The 18,491-nt window shown below is 36.7% G+C and overlaps 1 protein-coding gene across 1 annotated transcript in view; it reads left to right on the top strand.

Annotated features, from left to right (window-relative positions):
* The window catches only part of LOC133532287 (talin-1), a 165,395-nt gene that overhangs the window by 127,511 nt on the left and 19,393 nt on the right, over positions 1 to 18,491 (top strand). Inside the window, exons 45-55 of the mRNA XM_061870891.1 lie at positions 5,161 to 5,263; positions 6,077 to 6,207; positions 6,749 to 6,881; positions 7,995 to 8,118; positions 10,098 to 10,262; positions 10,679 to 10,869; positions 11,631 to 13,406; positions 15,302 to 15,418; positions 15,696 to 15,881; positions 16,194 to 16,386; positions 16,753 to 16,883. Of these exons, the coding sequence (XP_061726875.1) occupies positions 5,161 to 5,263; positions 6,077 to 6,207; positions 6,749 to 6,881; positions 7,995 to 8,118; positions 10,098 to 10,262; positions 10,679 to 10,869; positions 11,631 to 13,406; positions 15,302 to 15,418; positions 15,696 to 15,881; positions 16,194 to 16,386; positions 16,753 to 16,883 (3,250 nt within the window). The remainder of the gene's footprint in view (positions 1 to 5,160; positions 5,264 to 6,076; positions 6,208 to 6,748; positions 6,882 to 7,994; positions 8,119 to 10,097; positions 10,263 to 10,678; positions 10,870 to 11,630; positions 13,407 to 15,301; positions 15,419 to 15,695; positions 15,882 to 16,193; positions 16,387 to 16,752; positions 16,884 to 18,491) is intronic.

Raw genomic sequence — 18,491 nt, 5'->3', positions numbered from 1 at the left:
AAGAAAAAAAATACAATTATTAACATCATAATTACACTACCTAGCTAGGGGTCTTAGCGCTACATCGTACTCTATAACATGGAAGCCAATTCGTACGTACATTTGACATCAAAATTATATCAAAATGGTGTTATTTAGTTATCTACTCGCGTGTACATTTCGCTCAGTGTCCGTACATGTATTGGCGGGAGCGATACATACGGACTAATAATATCAAAATGACATTATTTCATTTTGATGTACAGTCAGCATCAAAAGTAGCGGATCAAATAACGTTTCATAAGTATCTACCATTCTGTAACAGCTTAACAAAAAGTGATGTCTTTAACATAGAACAACTAAGACTGTAAAAGATATACTTTTGAGCACGAATTTTAGAAATTTATCTATATTTAGAAAAGTTATCCGGAATATCAGATACTTTTGGCGCGTTGTTTCATCCGCTACTTTTGATGTTAACTGTACAAATGTAAGCTTGTATTGGCCCCATCGATTTCCCGCTATGTAGCGAAAATGCTTCGCATTGGCAAAACGACAACATGTCTTGTTTAGCGCTTCAACTTCAACATTTATTCAGCAAATAAGCCACAAGGGCACCAATAACAAGTCAACATCCATGTTGACATGTATATACATACAAGCAAACAAAAGCACATCAACAATTATAAAATACAATTAATTAAGTCTCTGCTGAACGGGGTAGTGCCATGTTATCGCTCTTATATCTAAGGTGACGGCCGTTTATTCGAATATCTAAATCAATCAACCAACAATTAACGATTTTATTTGCAACATTTGAACTCGCAAAAGTCATTCTAAAAATGAAAATAAATAATTTGTTTACGTAAATTATAAAACTGTCAGATGAGTCATTCGGAATATACCGTCCAGATACAGACAGACGGGTTGAGATCGAAGTATAGATGCGGTTCTCCAATGGATTGCACTTGGCCGTCTGCCCGCTCGAGAGGTGATCTAACGTACTAAAGATAGTCCAAACACGCTTGATAACTTCGATGGTTATATCTGGCTGTTTTTAAATGAATATTAACCATATGCTTAGTACAGTAAGCTGCAGAGTTACATATGTAACACCTCCCCCCCCCATATGAATTTGTTTGCAGGGAACACTTAACTCTGCAGCTTATACATTATGATGAGCAAAGCACTGCCGCCATTTTACTTGTAAAATTTCTCAACTTCTGTTCTCAATTTCGCATTTTCTATCCCATCGGGATAGATCCGGTAGGTTAGCTATTGTTAATCTGATGCCTTAAAATAAATGAAAGGTTCTTTTTTTATTTGAACCATAGATAAGACGCACAAAAATGGTAAAAATATTGTAACCGCACTTTTGATACCTGAACAAGATGGCTGGATTTTGAAATTAGAGTTTCTTCAAGGTATTTAGTTTCATCCTCTGCCTTTTTTAAAAATTAGTACCTTCTCTATGTAACTGTGTATGTAATTATTAGCTCAACGTGACCCCTATACGTTTTATGATGATTTGATTTATCCGATATCCAAAATCGGATGACCATTGGAAAAAAACTGCTGCTAGAATATGCCCTATAGCAAGCCCTTTTATTATTGCATTAACGCTTTCTTTTGAACTACAAACAATAATTGAATGTATAAAAAACCGGCCAAGAGCATGTCGGGCCACGCTCAGTGTAGGGTTCCGTAGTTACTCTTCCGTCACAATAAGCTAAACTGGAGCTTAAAGTATAGTATATTGTTAACCAAGGGATGAAACGGTACCTTTCACCCGAGTTAAACAAATAGGCAAATTTGCATAATCAGTACCTAATTAAAGTAAGTCTTTTTACTATGAAGGGAAAACTTTTTGCGATAACTCAAAAACAGCTAAACTGATCATGTCCGCTATAGTTTTCATTTAATGTCTTTCTTAAGCTCTACTTCCACGATTTTTTTCATATTTTTTGGACCTATGGTTCAAAAGTTAGAGGGGGGGGGACACATTTTTTTTTTCTTTCGGAGCGATTATCTCCGAATTTATTCACTTTATCAAAAAATGTTTCTTGAAAACCCCTAATAGATTTGAAAGACCTTTCCAACGATACCCCACACTCTAGGGTTGAAGCGAAAAAAAAATTCACCCCCACTTTACGTGTAGGGGAGGTACCCTAAAAAAAAAAAATTTTTAGATTTTATTGTACGACTTTGTCGGCTTTATTGATTTATATATCCATGCCAAATTTCAGCTTTCTAGCACTAACGACCACGGAGCAAAGCCTCGGACAGACAGACAGACAGACAGACAGACGGACATGGCGAAACTATAAGGGTTCCGTTTTATGCCATTTGGCTACGGAACCCTAAAAAGGAATGCTTCGTCGTAGTCTCTACGCTCTTACGCATGACAGTCGCTTTGTGCATGGCCCCTAAGGAACCTGTACCCTTACCACGAGTCACTGACAGTGTCAACATTGACAGTAACGCTAACTTCTACGTAATTTACTTTGTATGCATCTCGCTCGTACTGACATATTAGGGCCAACGAGATATATAGAAAGTAAGTTACACAGATGATAGCTTATATATCAGTGATAACGGGTCTCTATTGTTTCCCATAAAGTTTCAAGTCATAATGTATTGTTTGTCCGCATTTTCGTTAGCCGTAATTTCGTTTTTCTCAGAAACGCGTAACTTTTGAGGATTGCCATAAAACAAACCTAACCTAACCTATCTATAGGATAACCTGAGGAAATTCTTGAAACGTTAACGGTTTCAGAGTTATGACTAATGATAATATGACTATCATTACATTATGACTTTAGATAATTATGCGAAAGAAAGAGATCCGGTGTTAACACCGTCAGTGACTCGTGACAAACAGGATACAGGTAGGCTGTCAAAATACCGAGTTTTTTGCCGTCCAATATTGGGATGTCCTCCTATAATAATTTTTTTTTTTTTTTAATTTATGTATTTAAGAAACAAACAGTCTTTTATAATAATATATAACACTGGAACTTTTCTTAAAACTAGACTTACAGTTTCCTTAATGAAAATATTTTAACATCATGCTTATTAAGTAGTTTCTACATAGTAAAACAGAGCTATTTGTGCGCGCAAAAACAAAACACAAAAAAAAAGAAAAGAAAAATGATGAGAATAAAAATATAAGAGCATTATAACAACCTTATGGTATTGTTACTAATTGTTTACACACTGAATTCTCAGGATTTGTTATCTATTATTGCTTTTTATAAAGAAATTATAAAAAGCAATAAAATCTAATACTGAGATTATTTCTTTATTGCGCCAATCGCAGTGTAAGCAATATGCAGTGTAACAATATTAATTATTACACTGCATAGATAGTGTTTTAAATCTATTAAGTTTCTCACAGAAAATATCAAGGCTCAGAAATTTTTCGTTGTACAACCTGCACGCCCTTCTAACAAAACTATTTTTTGCGTAAGCAGTCCGACTACGGGGGATGTAAAAGAGGGGTTTTTTCCTGCAAGCACGTTCACAACGTCGAGGGACTCTGAAGGAAAGTGAATGTAATAAAAACGGAGCATCAATAATATTATTAATAATTGTATAAAGGGTTTAATAATTTAGGAGGGATTTAAATCTTCTCGGGTAGGGTTAGAGCCGGCGTAGTTTTATTTGACGTTCATAAGCGCATCGTAATATGCCTACTTGAAAATAAACTAAAACCGCCCCTGCTATATTTTCCATAATTTAGACGCACCATCTATTTATTCTTTCATCTCTCTTTGAAACTAAGTACCAATAGAATAACAAATGCAGTCTCAGTAGCCGCTCGCTCGCTCCCGCGTCAGACGTCACGATGGAGGCGATTCGTGAAATGAAAGATGGATTTCGGCACAAAATAAGGTCAATTGTAGTTGTAAAATCACGGCGTGTGTAGTGAATGACATGTGTTTTAAATGTGGATGTTTTAATATGGTGTATGTTGTAATATATTCAGCGTTTTGCTGAAACGCTAGAACTTTAACGTAAAAATTATGTTTGGATTAAATTTGTTCTTTTATACCGGATGTTTCCTGGAACACGAGCAAATAATTAAACCATATATTGTACTCCTCAAACGATATAACTTTTGATTAACAACTTTAAAAATTACGAAACCTTTAGATTTTATCTTTTTCATACAAATTAAATATTACTTTCAATGTACGCTGACATCAGTGTGTTTGACGTTGCTTGTCACGCTTTAAACATAACAAAATTCGCAATACATTGCGCCTTAGAATAAAGTTCAAAGTGTAATGAAAATCAAAACATAAGTTATTTTTAAAAGTCGCTGAACGAATGTTGGTCAGTTTGAGGAGTACAGCCTACAGTTTAATTTATTGCTCCTGTTACAGGACACACCCTGTATTAAACCTAAGATGAAGAAGTAAAAAAAAAACCTTTTTTTATATAATTTACTTTTAGATTGAATTTAGTCATATTTTAGTTTTCGTTTCCTTATAGATTTTATTATTATTTTTATTCAAAAGTTATTTCATATATGAATCTTTATCGTAGAACAAAACGATCTAAACGAAGCAAAATAGACTGCAGAGATATATTTTCTGCATTTTATTTACTATAAAAGGCGACCTATTATATTATTGGTTCGGTCACGGACTTGTTGAGCCATTTAGGGTTTACTTCACATTGGACATTTCATCTCGTTAGTATTGACAACCAAGTTAGCTTGAACCCCAAGTGGCTCAGCAATTAAAGTCCCTGACTGTACATCATAGTATAATGACTATAAAATAAAGTACTTAATATGAAAACTGTCATACGAATAGAGTTTGCACGACGGATGTGAAATGTATGGGAAGGTCCAGATCCGGATTGCTAACCCTACATACGAAGAAAATAATTCAATCAGTAGGGCTAAGATGGTCGGCTCTTTATCATTTATTTTGTCACCATGTCTGTCACGTTCTGACAAGTAGGTAAGCGCGAAAGTGACGGAGATAGTGACAAGTGATAAAAATATTATTGATCTTTAACCGTCTGTGTTATATTTATATGTTTTCTAGTACCGAAAGTAAATTTGTCATGGGCCGTGACTCCGTTCTTATGAATAAACGATGTTTTTTTTTTTAAGTATAGCGTAGCTTATTCAGCAAATTGGTAAATGGAATATTATCGTTGTTTCAGACTGTCGCTGGTGGGGTCGTTCGACGAGACCGACTCGTTCGTCGACTATCAGACGAGGATGGTCGGCACTGCGAAGGAGATCGCTCGACTCGCTACTGACATGGTAAGCACACAAGTTCCGAAGGAGATGTTGAAGTTACTACTGTCTATTTTGCACACATTGAAAGAATATTTACCATGGCTTTTGGCCACGAAATTCGAGGAGATTCTGCGAGAAACCATGGTTTTTGTGATAAAAACTCTTATTCTTCTTCCTCGCGTTGTCCCAGCATTTTGCCATGGCTCATGGGTGCATGGAGTCCGCTTGGCAATTAATCCCAAGAATTGGAGTAGGCACTAGTTTTTACGAAAGCGACTGCCATCTGACCTTCCAACCCAGAGAGTAAACTAGGCCTTATTGGGATTAGTCCGGTTTCCTCATGATATTTTCTTTCACCGAAAAGCGACTGGTGAATATCAAATGATATTTCGTACATAAGTTCCGAAAAACTCATTGGTACGAGCCGGGGTTTGAACCCGTGACCTCCGGATTGCAAGTCGCACGCTCTTATCGCTAGGCCACCAGCGCTTTTTTTGTGATAAAAACTATCCTAAAGAAAAGACGCCTGATGCTACTATGTTAGTTAACAATATTTACATACATACTTAAACGGAGGAGCTGAGTGCTACCTGTTTGATTTGTCCAATCCAGTGGATAAATATAAGTGGATAGTGTTAGAAATACATCATCTGTGATAATTTCAACTGTGTAACTATCACGGTTCATGAGATACAGCCTGGTGACAGACGGACGGACAGCGGAGTCTTAGTAATAGGGAACCCTAAAAATGAACTGCCATAGGGATCATCATCGGACGATTGGACACGCGAGATATAGTAGAGATAATAGCATTTTTAAATGTTAAATTTGTTACAGACGGCGAAGGCGGCGACGGACGCCAGCCGGCTGGTGGTGCTGGGCAACGAGCTGTGCGGCAAGTACGAGCAGCTCGCCCAGGACAGCGTGGGCGCCTCGGCCACCACGCCCAACGCCGACGTGGCTAACAGGTACGCCACTCAAACATCAATACATCATACAATTAAAAAAAAAAAAAATATATATATATATATATATATATATATTAAAATGTCGTTGTTGTATGTCGATTGACGACACCAATTTGACAGCTAGCATTTGCACTAGTAAATTTAATATGTGGAAAAGATTTTTTAGGACTAATATTCATTTGAAAACTTTTAAGGTCTTAGGGGTAGCTTTATTTGACGTTAAGCGCATTTGTAATATGCCTACTTGAATAATATACTATATTTATCTTTAAGTAGGGATGTACTTTTCATGTTCGTTAGATGATATTTTGAATATTTTATCGTACCGTTATGAAATTCGGGAGGAACGTAGTTCAGATAAACATATTTTTAAAGTTCGCAACTTCGCATTTATGAAAGATTGGCCCGGAAATTTCTAAACCTGTAGAGATTCAATTATGTTTATAAGTTGTGAGGTATCTGTTTGTGACGAACTAGCAGTAGTAAAGATGAAGGTCTCATAAGAAAATATAAAATAGTTTAATCATAATGTTTGTTACAGCATTCGCGTTGCGGTGGTGGAGCTGGGCGAGGCGGCCGCCGAGCTCATCAAGGCGGGCGGCGCGTGCCGCCTGCACGCCGGCAGCGACGCGCGCCGCCTCGTGGCCGACTGCTCCAGGAGAGTCAGCGAGAAGGTAGAATAGAATAGAATAGAATTATATTTATTCAGACAACACATCAATTATTACAAAGAAGGTAAACCCTCAAATAACACCCTCTTTAGAGCCTGTGTAAGTCTTATACAGACTTTCCGGCGACAAACTGTGGGAGTACACTACAATTAATATTTTTCGTAGTAACTTGACGCTTATGGTGGCTTTGTAATAATAATGTGGTTAGAAATAAAACTTCATACTTCTTAGCTAACAATCTATAAAAAGTAGATTATGCTAAGTAATCTGGGTCTAAAAATTTGATTTTTTATTATAATAAACAGTTTAAATTATATTACTTTTTTTGTCGACCCTAGTCAGTTGCGCTAGAAATAAACTCCACCGCTGCTGTAATTACTACTGCGCTAATCAGACCACATTACCGATAATTTTGACGACAAAGGTTAGCTGTTACAATTTGGTGCCTAACCAGGATTTTTCATGGGAATCTAATTATTCTAGTTGTATCATTATCGGTTTAAATAATTTTATTTCTCATAAGAATTTTTTACAATTCACTTACATGAGAATTAGGAGTAAATAAGTTAACATTGTACGGGTGAGCGTATGCATGCGTATTTACATTCACACAATACAAACAAGTGCCTTAAATTACCTTAAAATATATACATATCTACAGTTTTCATTTAGTGTAACTACGCAAAAGGCAAAACATTATTTCTGCACCAAATGCGGATCATTGACAAACAACAAACTCATTAATTTACTTTAGTAGGATTGATCTTAGGTGTAAGAAAATAAATCTAGCCATACGCGACCATATACCGCTCAGTACAAAATACAATTAGCGCAATTTTAGTATTTTTGTAAATTTTTATTGGTAAAAATGTGATCATATAATGTTATTTACATATATATAGTGGGTATTAGTTGAATTTCATTTGTTGAAATTGTAGAAGACAGGAATGGTATTTTGTATGTTTTAAGAAAGGTTGAAATTCCTCTGTACAATTGTACATTATGATTCACGAAAGACAACATGGGAATATAGATTGTTTCACATATTTACTCATTGCAAAGCATATAGATTTTCTTATAATAACTTTTCTATACTTAAAACATGTTTGTCAACAGGTGGTGTCAGTACTGGCTGCCCTACAGGCCGGGTCCCGCGGGACACAGGCTTGCATCGACGCTGCTGCCACCATCGCAGCCATCATACAGGACCTGGATACTACTATCCTGTTTGCTAGCGCAGGTAAAACATATTTATATGATAAAAACTTCTAACAAAGAACTTTTGAATTAATCTGACGAACAAAAGACCAGACTGATAGAAAGCAGTTATTACGGTTAACTATACGTGATGGTTTGACTGAGTTTGATAGATGTGTGAAGTCAGTAAATAAAATTCAAGATTGAATTCTAAATGAAGCTAGAGGGGCGATTCCTCAAACCGTTAACCCTCTGAACGCAACGCGTATTGTGATTGGAGCGTCATCGTGAAGTTTGTCGATATGCACGAAGATTCAATCAATCAATCAATCAATTCTTTATTCGTTCATCACAGGTACATAAATAGGTGGTTACTCAGTATTACAAATACAAATGTTTATTTCTTAGAATATGGTACAAAGATGGTCTATTCATAATAAGCGCGTCATATTCTGCCTCTATCGGCATAGAAATATTATAAATTAGGTTGCTATACTTATATAAAATTATTGCTAACATGCATAACTATATATTATAATATTTACAGATCCAGTATTTATAACTCTTATAATTACCTACCTAAGTATTGGCACAATACAATAGTAGTTAAGGCAGGTTTCAGTTACAATACAGCTTATGCAGAAATTTAACTTATATTACAACATTAAAATAATAAGTTTATTAATAATTAAGGAACTCATTAATGGAATAAAAACACTTTTCAAGTAACCAATTAAACATTTTTTTCTGACAGTTATTTATATCTAGTGATTTTATGTCATTTGGAATCTTATTATATAATTTAATTGCCATGATATATACATTTTTCCTAAATATGTTCACTCTTTGTCTAGGGACATACAGTTTGTCTGGATACCTGCCGTTTGTTTTATTATGAACGGCATCATGCAGAGGAAACAGGTCTGGGTGTTTTCTGACAAATTTAGCACCCTCATATATATACAAGCAGGGCAGCGGAAGAATTTTTAGCTCCTTGAATATTGGTCTGCAGTGGGCTAAATATTGGGCGCCAGATACAGCTCGAATACACTTTTTCTAAGTGATGAATGCTCTCTGTATATCAACTGAATTGCCCCAAATTATCAGTCCGTAGCGTAACACAGATGATACATATCCATGATACGCAGAGAGAGCGGCCTCTTTAGATGTTACAATTCTAAGTTTTCGTAGCGCAAACACAAATCTGTCTAATCTGCTGCATATGTTATCGATGTGTAGTTTCCAGTTTAGATGCTCGTCTATTGTCAAACCAAGGAAGGAGGCTGAGTCGACTGTATTTATTAGATTGGAATTTAAATTGATTTTGAGATCTAGATTTGGAGAATTATAGTTCTGAAAATGTATTATTTTAGTTTTGTCTGCGTTCAGTTTGAGTTTATTATCCTCTAGCCATTTAATAGCTTTACATATTTCACTATTTGCTTCGGCACTATTCTAAGGAACAACTATGATGTGCAGCTATGTGTGATTGATATTGGGTTGTAGCCACGCGTACCATCTTTGGCGGTCAATGTGTTTGGTTTTGAGGATAAATTAGACTGCAGGAATTAAAATAAATTAATAGTTTAAGAAACACTAGAAAAACACGCTTTAATAAATGCACGTAAAAAATGATCGTGTTCAAAGTCCATTACGTGACGTTTCTCACAAGTGGAAACACGACTATGATACGATATTCCATCATGGAATGCCAGTGCCTATCTTCCGGCTTCATCATCAGACCTTGAAACCTAATCGTGGTCAAAGTTCATTACTCCAAACACAGCTATGATACGATGTTCCATCTTGAAGTTCCAGTGCATATCTTCCGGCTCCATCATCAGATCAGTTCGACAGTACCATATTATTGTATTGTCATCAGAACTACATACAGCTGCCAATTTTCATGACGCTACGATCCTTGGAAGATGGTTAAATTAATTACCTTCCATTACATAGTTACATACAGGTCGACCTAATAAAAGCGTGTTAATTAAAACCATTTTCACCTTTCTTCACCAGGCACTCTCCACTCTGAAAAGGAAAACGATACGTTCTCCGACCACCGCGAGAACATCCTCAAGACAGCCAAGACTCTGGTCGAAGACACCAAGACCCTCGTCGGAGGAGCAGCTGGCACCCAGGAGCAACTTGCTCATGCTGCGCAGAACTCAGTTACTACCATAGGCAAGTCTTTTAAACTGAAATATCTTGTCACCTTTCAAAAATTACTTATTTTTTTGCTCGTTCATTAATGTTCTTCTTTATTTGAAGAGTAATTCTTTATTGGCCATTAAATCATCAATAGTTCATTATTCATGTGAAACTGCTTTACATAAAAATTTACTGATGCTATCGAAAATATGAAAAAAAATCTTTGATTCTTTTTAATATTTAGCGGGACATCTAAAAAAAACAAAGTCGGTACCGCAAAACCTATTGTACCTGTGGTCAACTGTATGAAACTAACTCGTGATCGAGGAAAATTTATGGCAAAAACATTATATTCGAATTGCAAAATCGGAAAAGCATTGAAACTCCATTTAAAAGAAGTTATGTTCTACAATAGGTTTTTATTCCTAACTAAACTTATTTTTCCACAGTGCAACTATGCGAAGTAGTGAAGCAAGGCGCCATGTCCCTCGGCTCTCACTCTCCAGAACCCCAAGTTTTACTTCTTCACGCCGCCCGCGACGTGTGCGCGGCCTTACGAGACCTGGCGGCTGCCACCACAGCGGCCAGTGGGAAGCAGCTCAAACATCCCGACTGCGAACGTCTCAAACATGCTGCTAAGGTAAGCTTGTAGCATTCACTACTGTGGAGGCGGAGTATGTGGCTGTCCAGACGCCATGATGCTTCTACTCCAGGGCAACAAGATCTCTTTAGAAGCAGAATATAGTGAAACTCAGTTTTGTTGAGCAAAAATAAATTTAAATTTGCAGACTAGCAAAAACTAGTATCAATTTTTCTTAAAAATATGCCATTACTAAGTTACAAAGGTTATTGCAAGATTGTGAGGTTCGAATCCTGACTAAGTAATTAAAATAAGAAACTTGTCACGTAAGTTGTATTTCAGGTATTAACACTAAACATGGTTGTGTCGTTTTGTATATATCCTGGGTAAATGTGTGTGTTGTCGGTGTCAATATTGGACTTTTTGAAGCGGGACAGAGAACGCTGTTTAACTGTGACAAAGCCTATATTTGTGGAAGTGAATTTGGTGCCAACACGAAGTAATTTGACTAATTAACAAAACTATTATTAATATTTTAACATAATAGAACTCTGCTTTACTTTACACAGCTGAATTTGACTACTGATGTGCAAAATGAAAGTTTCAATAGGTACGAAATTTTCAGAGACATCTCTCCTTCAAATTTTTCAAAATGAAAATTTCTTTTATTTCTTCTCAAATACTGCAGAAATTTCCGAGATTTTTCCAATTTTTCAACTTTCGCAAATTATACATCTTTACTCGAAAGTGGTGGCACCAAAGCTTCCCAGTGGATCCTCCATATCTGTCCAAAAGCAGCCCTAACGTATTATTTCCAATAGCGGCTGACGGACAAGCGCCGGAGCCTGCCCATCCCGCGCCGCCGCGACTACAACTCTGCCGACTCCGAAACCGATCTCTTCCAGTCCGACCAGGAGGACGAACTTATCAAGCTGCTAGACTATTCCAGTCAGGATGATGACGTATCCCCATCTGTCTTCCACGATAACTGCGAGGAAGTCATCGCGTTTATAGAAAGATTAATGAAAAACCCTGAAAAAAGGAAAGTCGATGATGATCTTAATATTAGGTATAACTTGGCAGCGAAAAATAGCTTGTTAGATATGGATTGGAGAGTATTGAAGTACGGAGAAAGTATACTCCTCGGTGAAATAAAGACGTTAGTAGATCTGTTTGTAGATTATAATGAAAGAGCGGAGAATAAGCGTAAGAGAGCTATGATTCAGAGATTGAAAGCAAATGATGATCTTGATAAAGAAATGAAGAGGTTATCACAAGTTATTGAAGACATGGACTCTGAAGTAGAGGATGTTAAAAAAGTAACAAAGACGATAAGATCTATACAGACTTTCCCTAGATCTAAAGTAGAAAGATTGAAGAATCCAATATTTAGGGTTAGGAAAGTAAAACCAGTAAATTTAGAAAGTAAAAGTCCTAGTCCAGAGAAAAATGTGGAAGTCAAAAGTCCAAGTCCAGAGAAAAACGTGGAAGTTAAAAGTCCTAGTCTGGACAAACAAAATGGCTTCACAGAAATCACGGTAGCTCCGGATATTGTTGCTAAAGATGTCAAAGTGATCTTCCAAGAGATGTTGAACGATGATTCTGAATGGTGGAAGGCTATAGCTAAAAAGAATTTAGATAAAATGGAAGAAACTAGGAAGGAATTAGAAAGATTTAGCGGACATGAATTAGTATTGGGAGACTTCCAGAACGAGATAGACAAGTATGAGAATGAGAAGAAAACGTTACAGACGTTTATCGATGATGTCGATAAATCGAAAGCTGTAAATAAAGATTTAGAATATGATAAGAAGTATGAAGATATGGTTTTGAAACTAATAGAATTTGCGAAGAAAGATTTCATTTATAAAGGTTTTGATCCATTAATAGAACAACTAAAAGCACTTTCCAATATACAGATAGAAGCTCGTAAAAAGAAAGTTAACATTCAAGACATTGTTAATATCTATACACAAATTGACATAACAAAATATACATATGAGGAACTCTGTCTCTTGGAAAGATACTACAAAGAAATTATCCGCAAATATAAAGAAGAAACCTACAACAAAGAAAATATTAAAAGAGACGATAGATCACCTAGCTTATGTAGAGATGAAACGCAGTCAGCCCCGCCAACTTTCCATAGAAACGTAATTTTAAATGTCCATTCAAGTCAGAATCTAACTAAAAATATAAATCACTACGGCAGCACAATAATCACAAACGGAGACTCTTTAAAACGCTCTAAAATTAACAGCAATAATTCCAAAAACAGTTTAGAAATCTTCGACCTAACCAGGACTTACCCAGAAGAATATTACGCCAACAACTGGTGGTCGATTTACGAAGACATTCTCAAAAATAGGGAACACCAATTTGGTTCCATCGATAACTGGTGGAATTTCTACGAAGCGATCTTAAATAAGAAAGACACGTCTGATGAAGAACTAAAGAAGATTCGAGCCGTAGTGAAATACAGGAATAGTCTAAGGAAGCCTAGAAGCAGGATGGAGGAGCAGCTCAAGATGCTGGAAGGGGTCAAGAGGCAGTCGTTCACGGAGACGGAGGACGTGGCGACGGATAACAGCGAATCGGTCAGAGTCTGTCGCACGACTAACGCATGACGCCGGGCATCAGTGTCGTGCTATAATGATTTGTTAAGCTTGTGTCCGAAACAGAGATCATTTTTCATGTCATATTATGAGATTTTTTTTTTTAATTTAATTTATTTAGAAACCAAACAGTCGTATAAACATATCAACAATGCAATACAAACGATGTACCACAACAAAAGGAAAATACAACAAAAAGACCTGGAGGTTCATAAATTATAAATTATGTTAACTGATATAAATATAGTTATATAGCTACTTAATGCAAATTTTTGAATCTGATAGAAAAAATAACTGATATCTGTACTTATATATTAAAACAACTTACTTTTAACTATATCTTTTAGACTTTTCTTTTTTTCTTTTATTTGTTGTATTTACGAATACAAACATATTAAACACGGTAATGCAAAAAAATGGCTCTCTACAGGCTATTCATAAATGTTTTTTTACTAAATGAAAGCATTAAAAAAAATATATATATTTACTCTTCTCTTCTTTCTTTTAAAAACCCGATAATAATGCCATATTGCATAATGCTCTTATATCGATAAGTGCAAAGAGAAAAATCCGTTAAAATTAAAGACTTATACAATACATTTTATATAAATAAATTAGAGATAAAAGTATTTGTGTTCCGGACATGAGCTATCACCTTTCTTCTTGTCATTTTCAGCTCTTGTGTCAGCATCTAGAAATGTGTTTAGTCTGTTTGGTGTGGCATGCTTCCCTCGCTCGTAGGGCTAGAGCGACTGCACGCTCATCGTGCCCTTTACCCTGTGGGGTAATATTATACAAGTATGAAAACAGACCAAAGAGATGTCTAAAAACTTGCCATTTTTTTACTTCAAAAACTTTATTTTACTCCAGTAAAACTATTTGAAATATGTAAAACAAAGCATAATACTTAGTTATATCAGTATATCTCTTTCACCTATTTTATATACTTGAACACAAATCAGTAGGGCTAAGATGGTCGGCTTTTTATCATTTGTCACCATGCCTGTCACGTTCTAACAAGTATGTAAGTGCGAAAGTGACGGGCATAATGACAAGTGATATAAATGGAACCATGATGCCACCACAGGTTACATTCGTATCAAAATTCTACCTAGCAGGGTAAGGGTACCCCAAAAGGGTTACCATTGAATGTGCCGTTAGTTTTTCAGGACTGTATGAATTACTAAACACATTTCGATTCATCTCATGGTATTGGAAGTTCCGCTTGACATCCATACCTCAGTCAACGACGACTTACATGGCGACCCTGCATTTTGTCCTTGAAAGTTAAATATGATATTTAAGTTTTTTTTTTAATGTTTAGAATAAATGAAGGTTAGGGTCGCGGTCGTCGTTGAATGGTATACCAGTGAATAACTCAAAACCACAAGCTTTCATTATCTCACTAGCAATAAAAGTCCAATATTGACGTGAGCTTTGTCTATTATATCTATGTATTTATTTCACGGTGTCGAAAGCTTATGGGTTTCCGCTATGGCATGGTGCTTTACTTGTTTTAAAATCATCCTAAACTTAGCTGGCAACCCTAAGCTTTGAATATTAATATGAAGCAGGCAACATTGGGAAAAATAGGTAAAAATTGGAGTCATCGCTTCCCATTTTCACTTGGGTAGAAATGCCTTGATTTGTCGAGTTGAATGGAGTTAGACAATAAGGGATATTGATGGGGTATAACGTCACATTTCATTAGCATTTATAATATAACGACCAAGAAAATTAAAACACATTATTTGGCCATTTTTTGACATTTCACAATTCCATTCAAAGGAATTAATAATATGGATATTCTAACTCGACTCCGTACAAATCACGGTATCCAAATGTTGTTACTTTACTACAAAAAAATGTTTTTTCAGGTGATGGTGACGAACGTGACGTCACTGCTTAAAACCGTCAAGGCCGTCGAAGATGAACATACCCGAGGAACCCGGGCGCTCGAGAGTACTATTGAGGCTATCTCGCAGGAGATTGAGGTGAGAAAGAAAAACAACCTAATTGAAACTGACATCCAAAGTGATTTTACAATACCATTTGCTACACTGTTAATAAAGATGTATTCCATTTAATTTGACCCATTGCCCAAAAACTACAAGGTTCTTAACATAGCTAAGTTAAAGCAGTGAATTGCGATTCCATTTGAGGCATTATAAAAAAACCTGCAACGATGAATTCAAATCGTTATTTTACTTTAGTTAAATCCTGGTCACGACACGAAATTGTAACTTCAATACATACTTTTATCTTCTACAGATCCTCATGAACCCGACGCCACCAAAAACCACGGCTACGCCAGAAGAGCTTATCCGCTGCACGCGCCAGATGACCGTCAGCACGGCGAAGGCCGTTTCGGCCGGGAACAGTAATAAGCAAGACCAGTTGACGGCTGCTGCTAATTTGGGAAGGAAGACTGTTGTGGACCTACTGGCTACTTGCAAGGTGCGATTTGTAACTGACATATTTGCTCGATGCTTAGAAGTCATTTTTAAAACCGTTTATTTCATTATATTTTGTGCCTTAAACATCACTTTCTGGCATAAATATATTAGAATGACAGGTCTCATATTTTTGATTAGTGTTTTATAACCGGCCCGCACCTGCGGCTAGTGATCAGGATGTTAGCCGCATAAGCTGGAGACGCCAGTTCGATTCCGGCTTTGGCCACTTTTTTTTGTATGCCATCTAAATCAGTTCTGACTAGCGACTATTGGGATTCTGCATGTAAATCGTTTTTTTTTTTTTACATTCAAGGCAGCAGCATTCACAGCCGAAACTGACGAGCTCCGCATACGTACCATCGAGTCTGGTCGCGAAGCGGCGCTGGCATACCGAGCGTTACTACAAGCCGTGCTTAGTGGCAATGGCAAACGCCAGTTGCCAGATCTGTCGCGTCGTGTTGCTACTGCTGTCGCTGATATTATCGCCGCCGCAGATCTACTTAAAGGTGAGCTATCAATTATCATAGTCTATGCTGTATAGAAGGGATTCTGGTAAACGGAGCGTTGCTACAAACAGTACTTAGTGGCAATGCGAAGCGACTGTTGCCTGATTTTTCGCGTTGCGTTGACGCCGCTGTTGCTGATATTATCGCTGCTGCGCATCTGTTTAAATCGTAATCAGTCGGTAGTATTTTTTCCACTACTGCCCTCATACCGCATCTTATTGTACAAAAGGGTTTAGAGTAGTCCTCATTTCAGCCCAATGCAGATACCCCTAACTGCACTTCAAACCACAACTTTCTACACAACAGAACGGTGTTACAATTTGGTGCCGTGTCCAGGATATATATGAATGTAAATGTTGTTTGTAGGCTCAGACTGGGTGGACCCCGACGACCCGACCATCATCGCCGAGAACGAGCTGCTGGGCGCGGCCGCGTCCATCGACGCCGCCGCCAAGAAGCTGGAGTCGCTGCGCCCGAGGAAGAGCATGAAAGTTCAGGTTAGTTTATCGATTGTAACTTGTGATGAGTGATGAAAATATTTGCTAAAATTTACGCACTCAATGCTACCTCCTTTCCTTCTCCCTCTATTTATGTAAACCTGTGTTGTGTATAATAAAATTATTGTAGTAATACTACTATTGTAGATAAATTATGACTCAGATGCATGCACTAACAACAAAATATTGTAGATGCATTTTGACAACTGAGATAGATGGTGCTGTACGCATTCTCAAAAATGAGCGCTTAAAAGTTAGTCTAGTTACTGCATAATGAATGGGGCCGTACTTCGCTGTCTACTTCAGATGACAAATAGTACTACATGTGAAATAAACAATCTTCCTTCACCTACTCAAGTTCTAGCCACAGACAATGTTAAAAAGCCTCAGTCCCAAGTCCCAGGGGATTGTGAGTTTTCTATGCTAATAACAATCTATTATATGACCTTTTGACTAAGACGAGACATGTAGACTATTTTGCTTCTAAATGTAACCTGTCACATGAACATCTAAGAAGAAAAATGTAAGGAAGAAGAATGCAGAACAGAAGAGAAGAAAGTGAAGAAGACAATGCCAGTTGTCGTTGAGATATGTTTGATATTCTTGGTTGTTCTGTGTATCACCCGGGAATCAAACATATTACCCACCGACTCTGGCGCTTCAACGAGTTAAGAAGAAAGAAGATTTACTGCAGCGGGTTGATCTCTTTTATGTACTACAACTTTGACTAGGGAAAAGGTTACGACCCACAAAAATTTGTTAATAAACATGTATCTTTCTGTAAAAACTTAAATTAAATCATTCATTTCAATGCTAAATTTTGAACATGGTTTTCGTATTCGTCTAACTTGAGGAAATATATATGGAGTGTCCAGGGAGAAATTTAAGTAAATTTTTACTAAATTTCCTAATCAGTTTTCAAAGTCCTTGAGATTTGTTACAAATTGTTACTCGTTACCAATTTTTGTATTCCAAAATCATGGCAGTGGGGGAAACTGCAGCGTTCGGGCGTTTTCGGCTCCGTTTGGCTCAGCGTTGTCAGAGCAATTATTGGATTTGGCAAAACTTGACGTTCTTTTGCGTGCACAACCACAGATAATGACTTAAATTTTTACAACCCTAAATAGCCGAAAGGGATAGTGCCATGCGTTAGAAAGGAACAACATGAATCGGTCCTGAATCGCTGTAAAACTTAAATCATAAATCATTTATTTCGTGGTAAAACTTAATTAACTTCGGTTATGTACGAGTATGAAGTTTTCTTTCTGTAAGGTAATACTATTATTTATTCTGTGGTCATGATAAAAAGTCACTTAGCCTTTTATGTCGTAAAATGGATTGCAATACTTTTCCCCGGACTCTTAATTTTAAACAACTTTTTAGGGTTCCGTAGCCAAATGGCAAAAAACGGAGGCCTTATGGATTCGTCATGACTGTCTGTCTGTCCGTCCGTATGTCACAGCCACTTTTTTATGAAAATATAAGAACTATACTGTTGAAATTTGGTAAGTAGAAGTTGGAAAGTATTCTGTGAACCGCATTAAGATTTTCATACAAAAATAGAACAAAAAAACAATACATTTTGGGGGTTTTCTTTATGCGTCATAA

This window comes from Cydia pomonella, chromosome 26 (assembly GCF_033807575.1).
Source record: "Cydia pomonella isolate Wapato2018A chromosome 26, ilCydPomo1, whole genome shotgun sequence".
Taxonomy (NCBI): Eukaryota; Metazoa; Arthropoda; class Insecta; order Lepidoptera; family Tortricidae; genus Cydia; species Cydia pomonella.
This window is presented reverse-complemented; position numbering and strand designations above follow the sequence as displayed.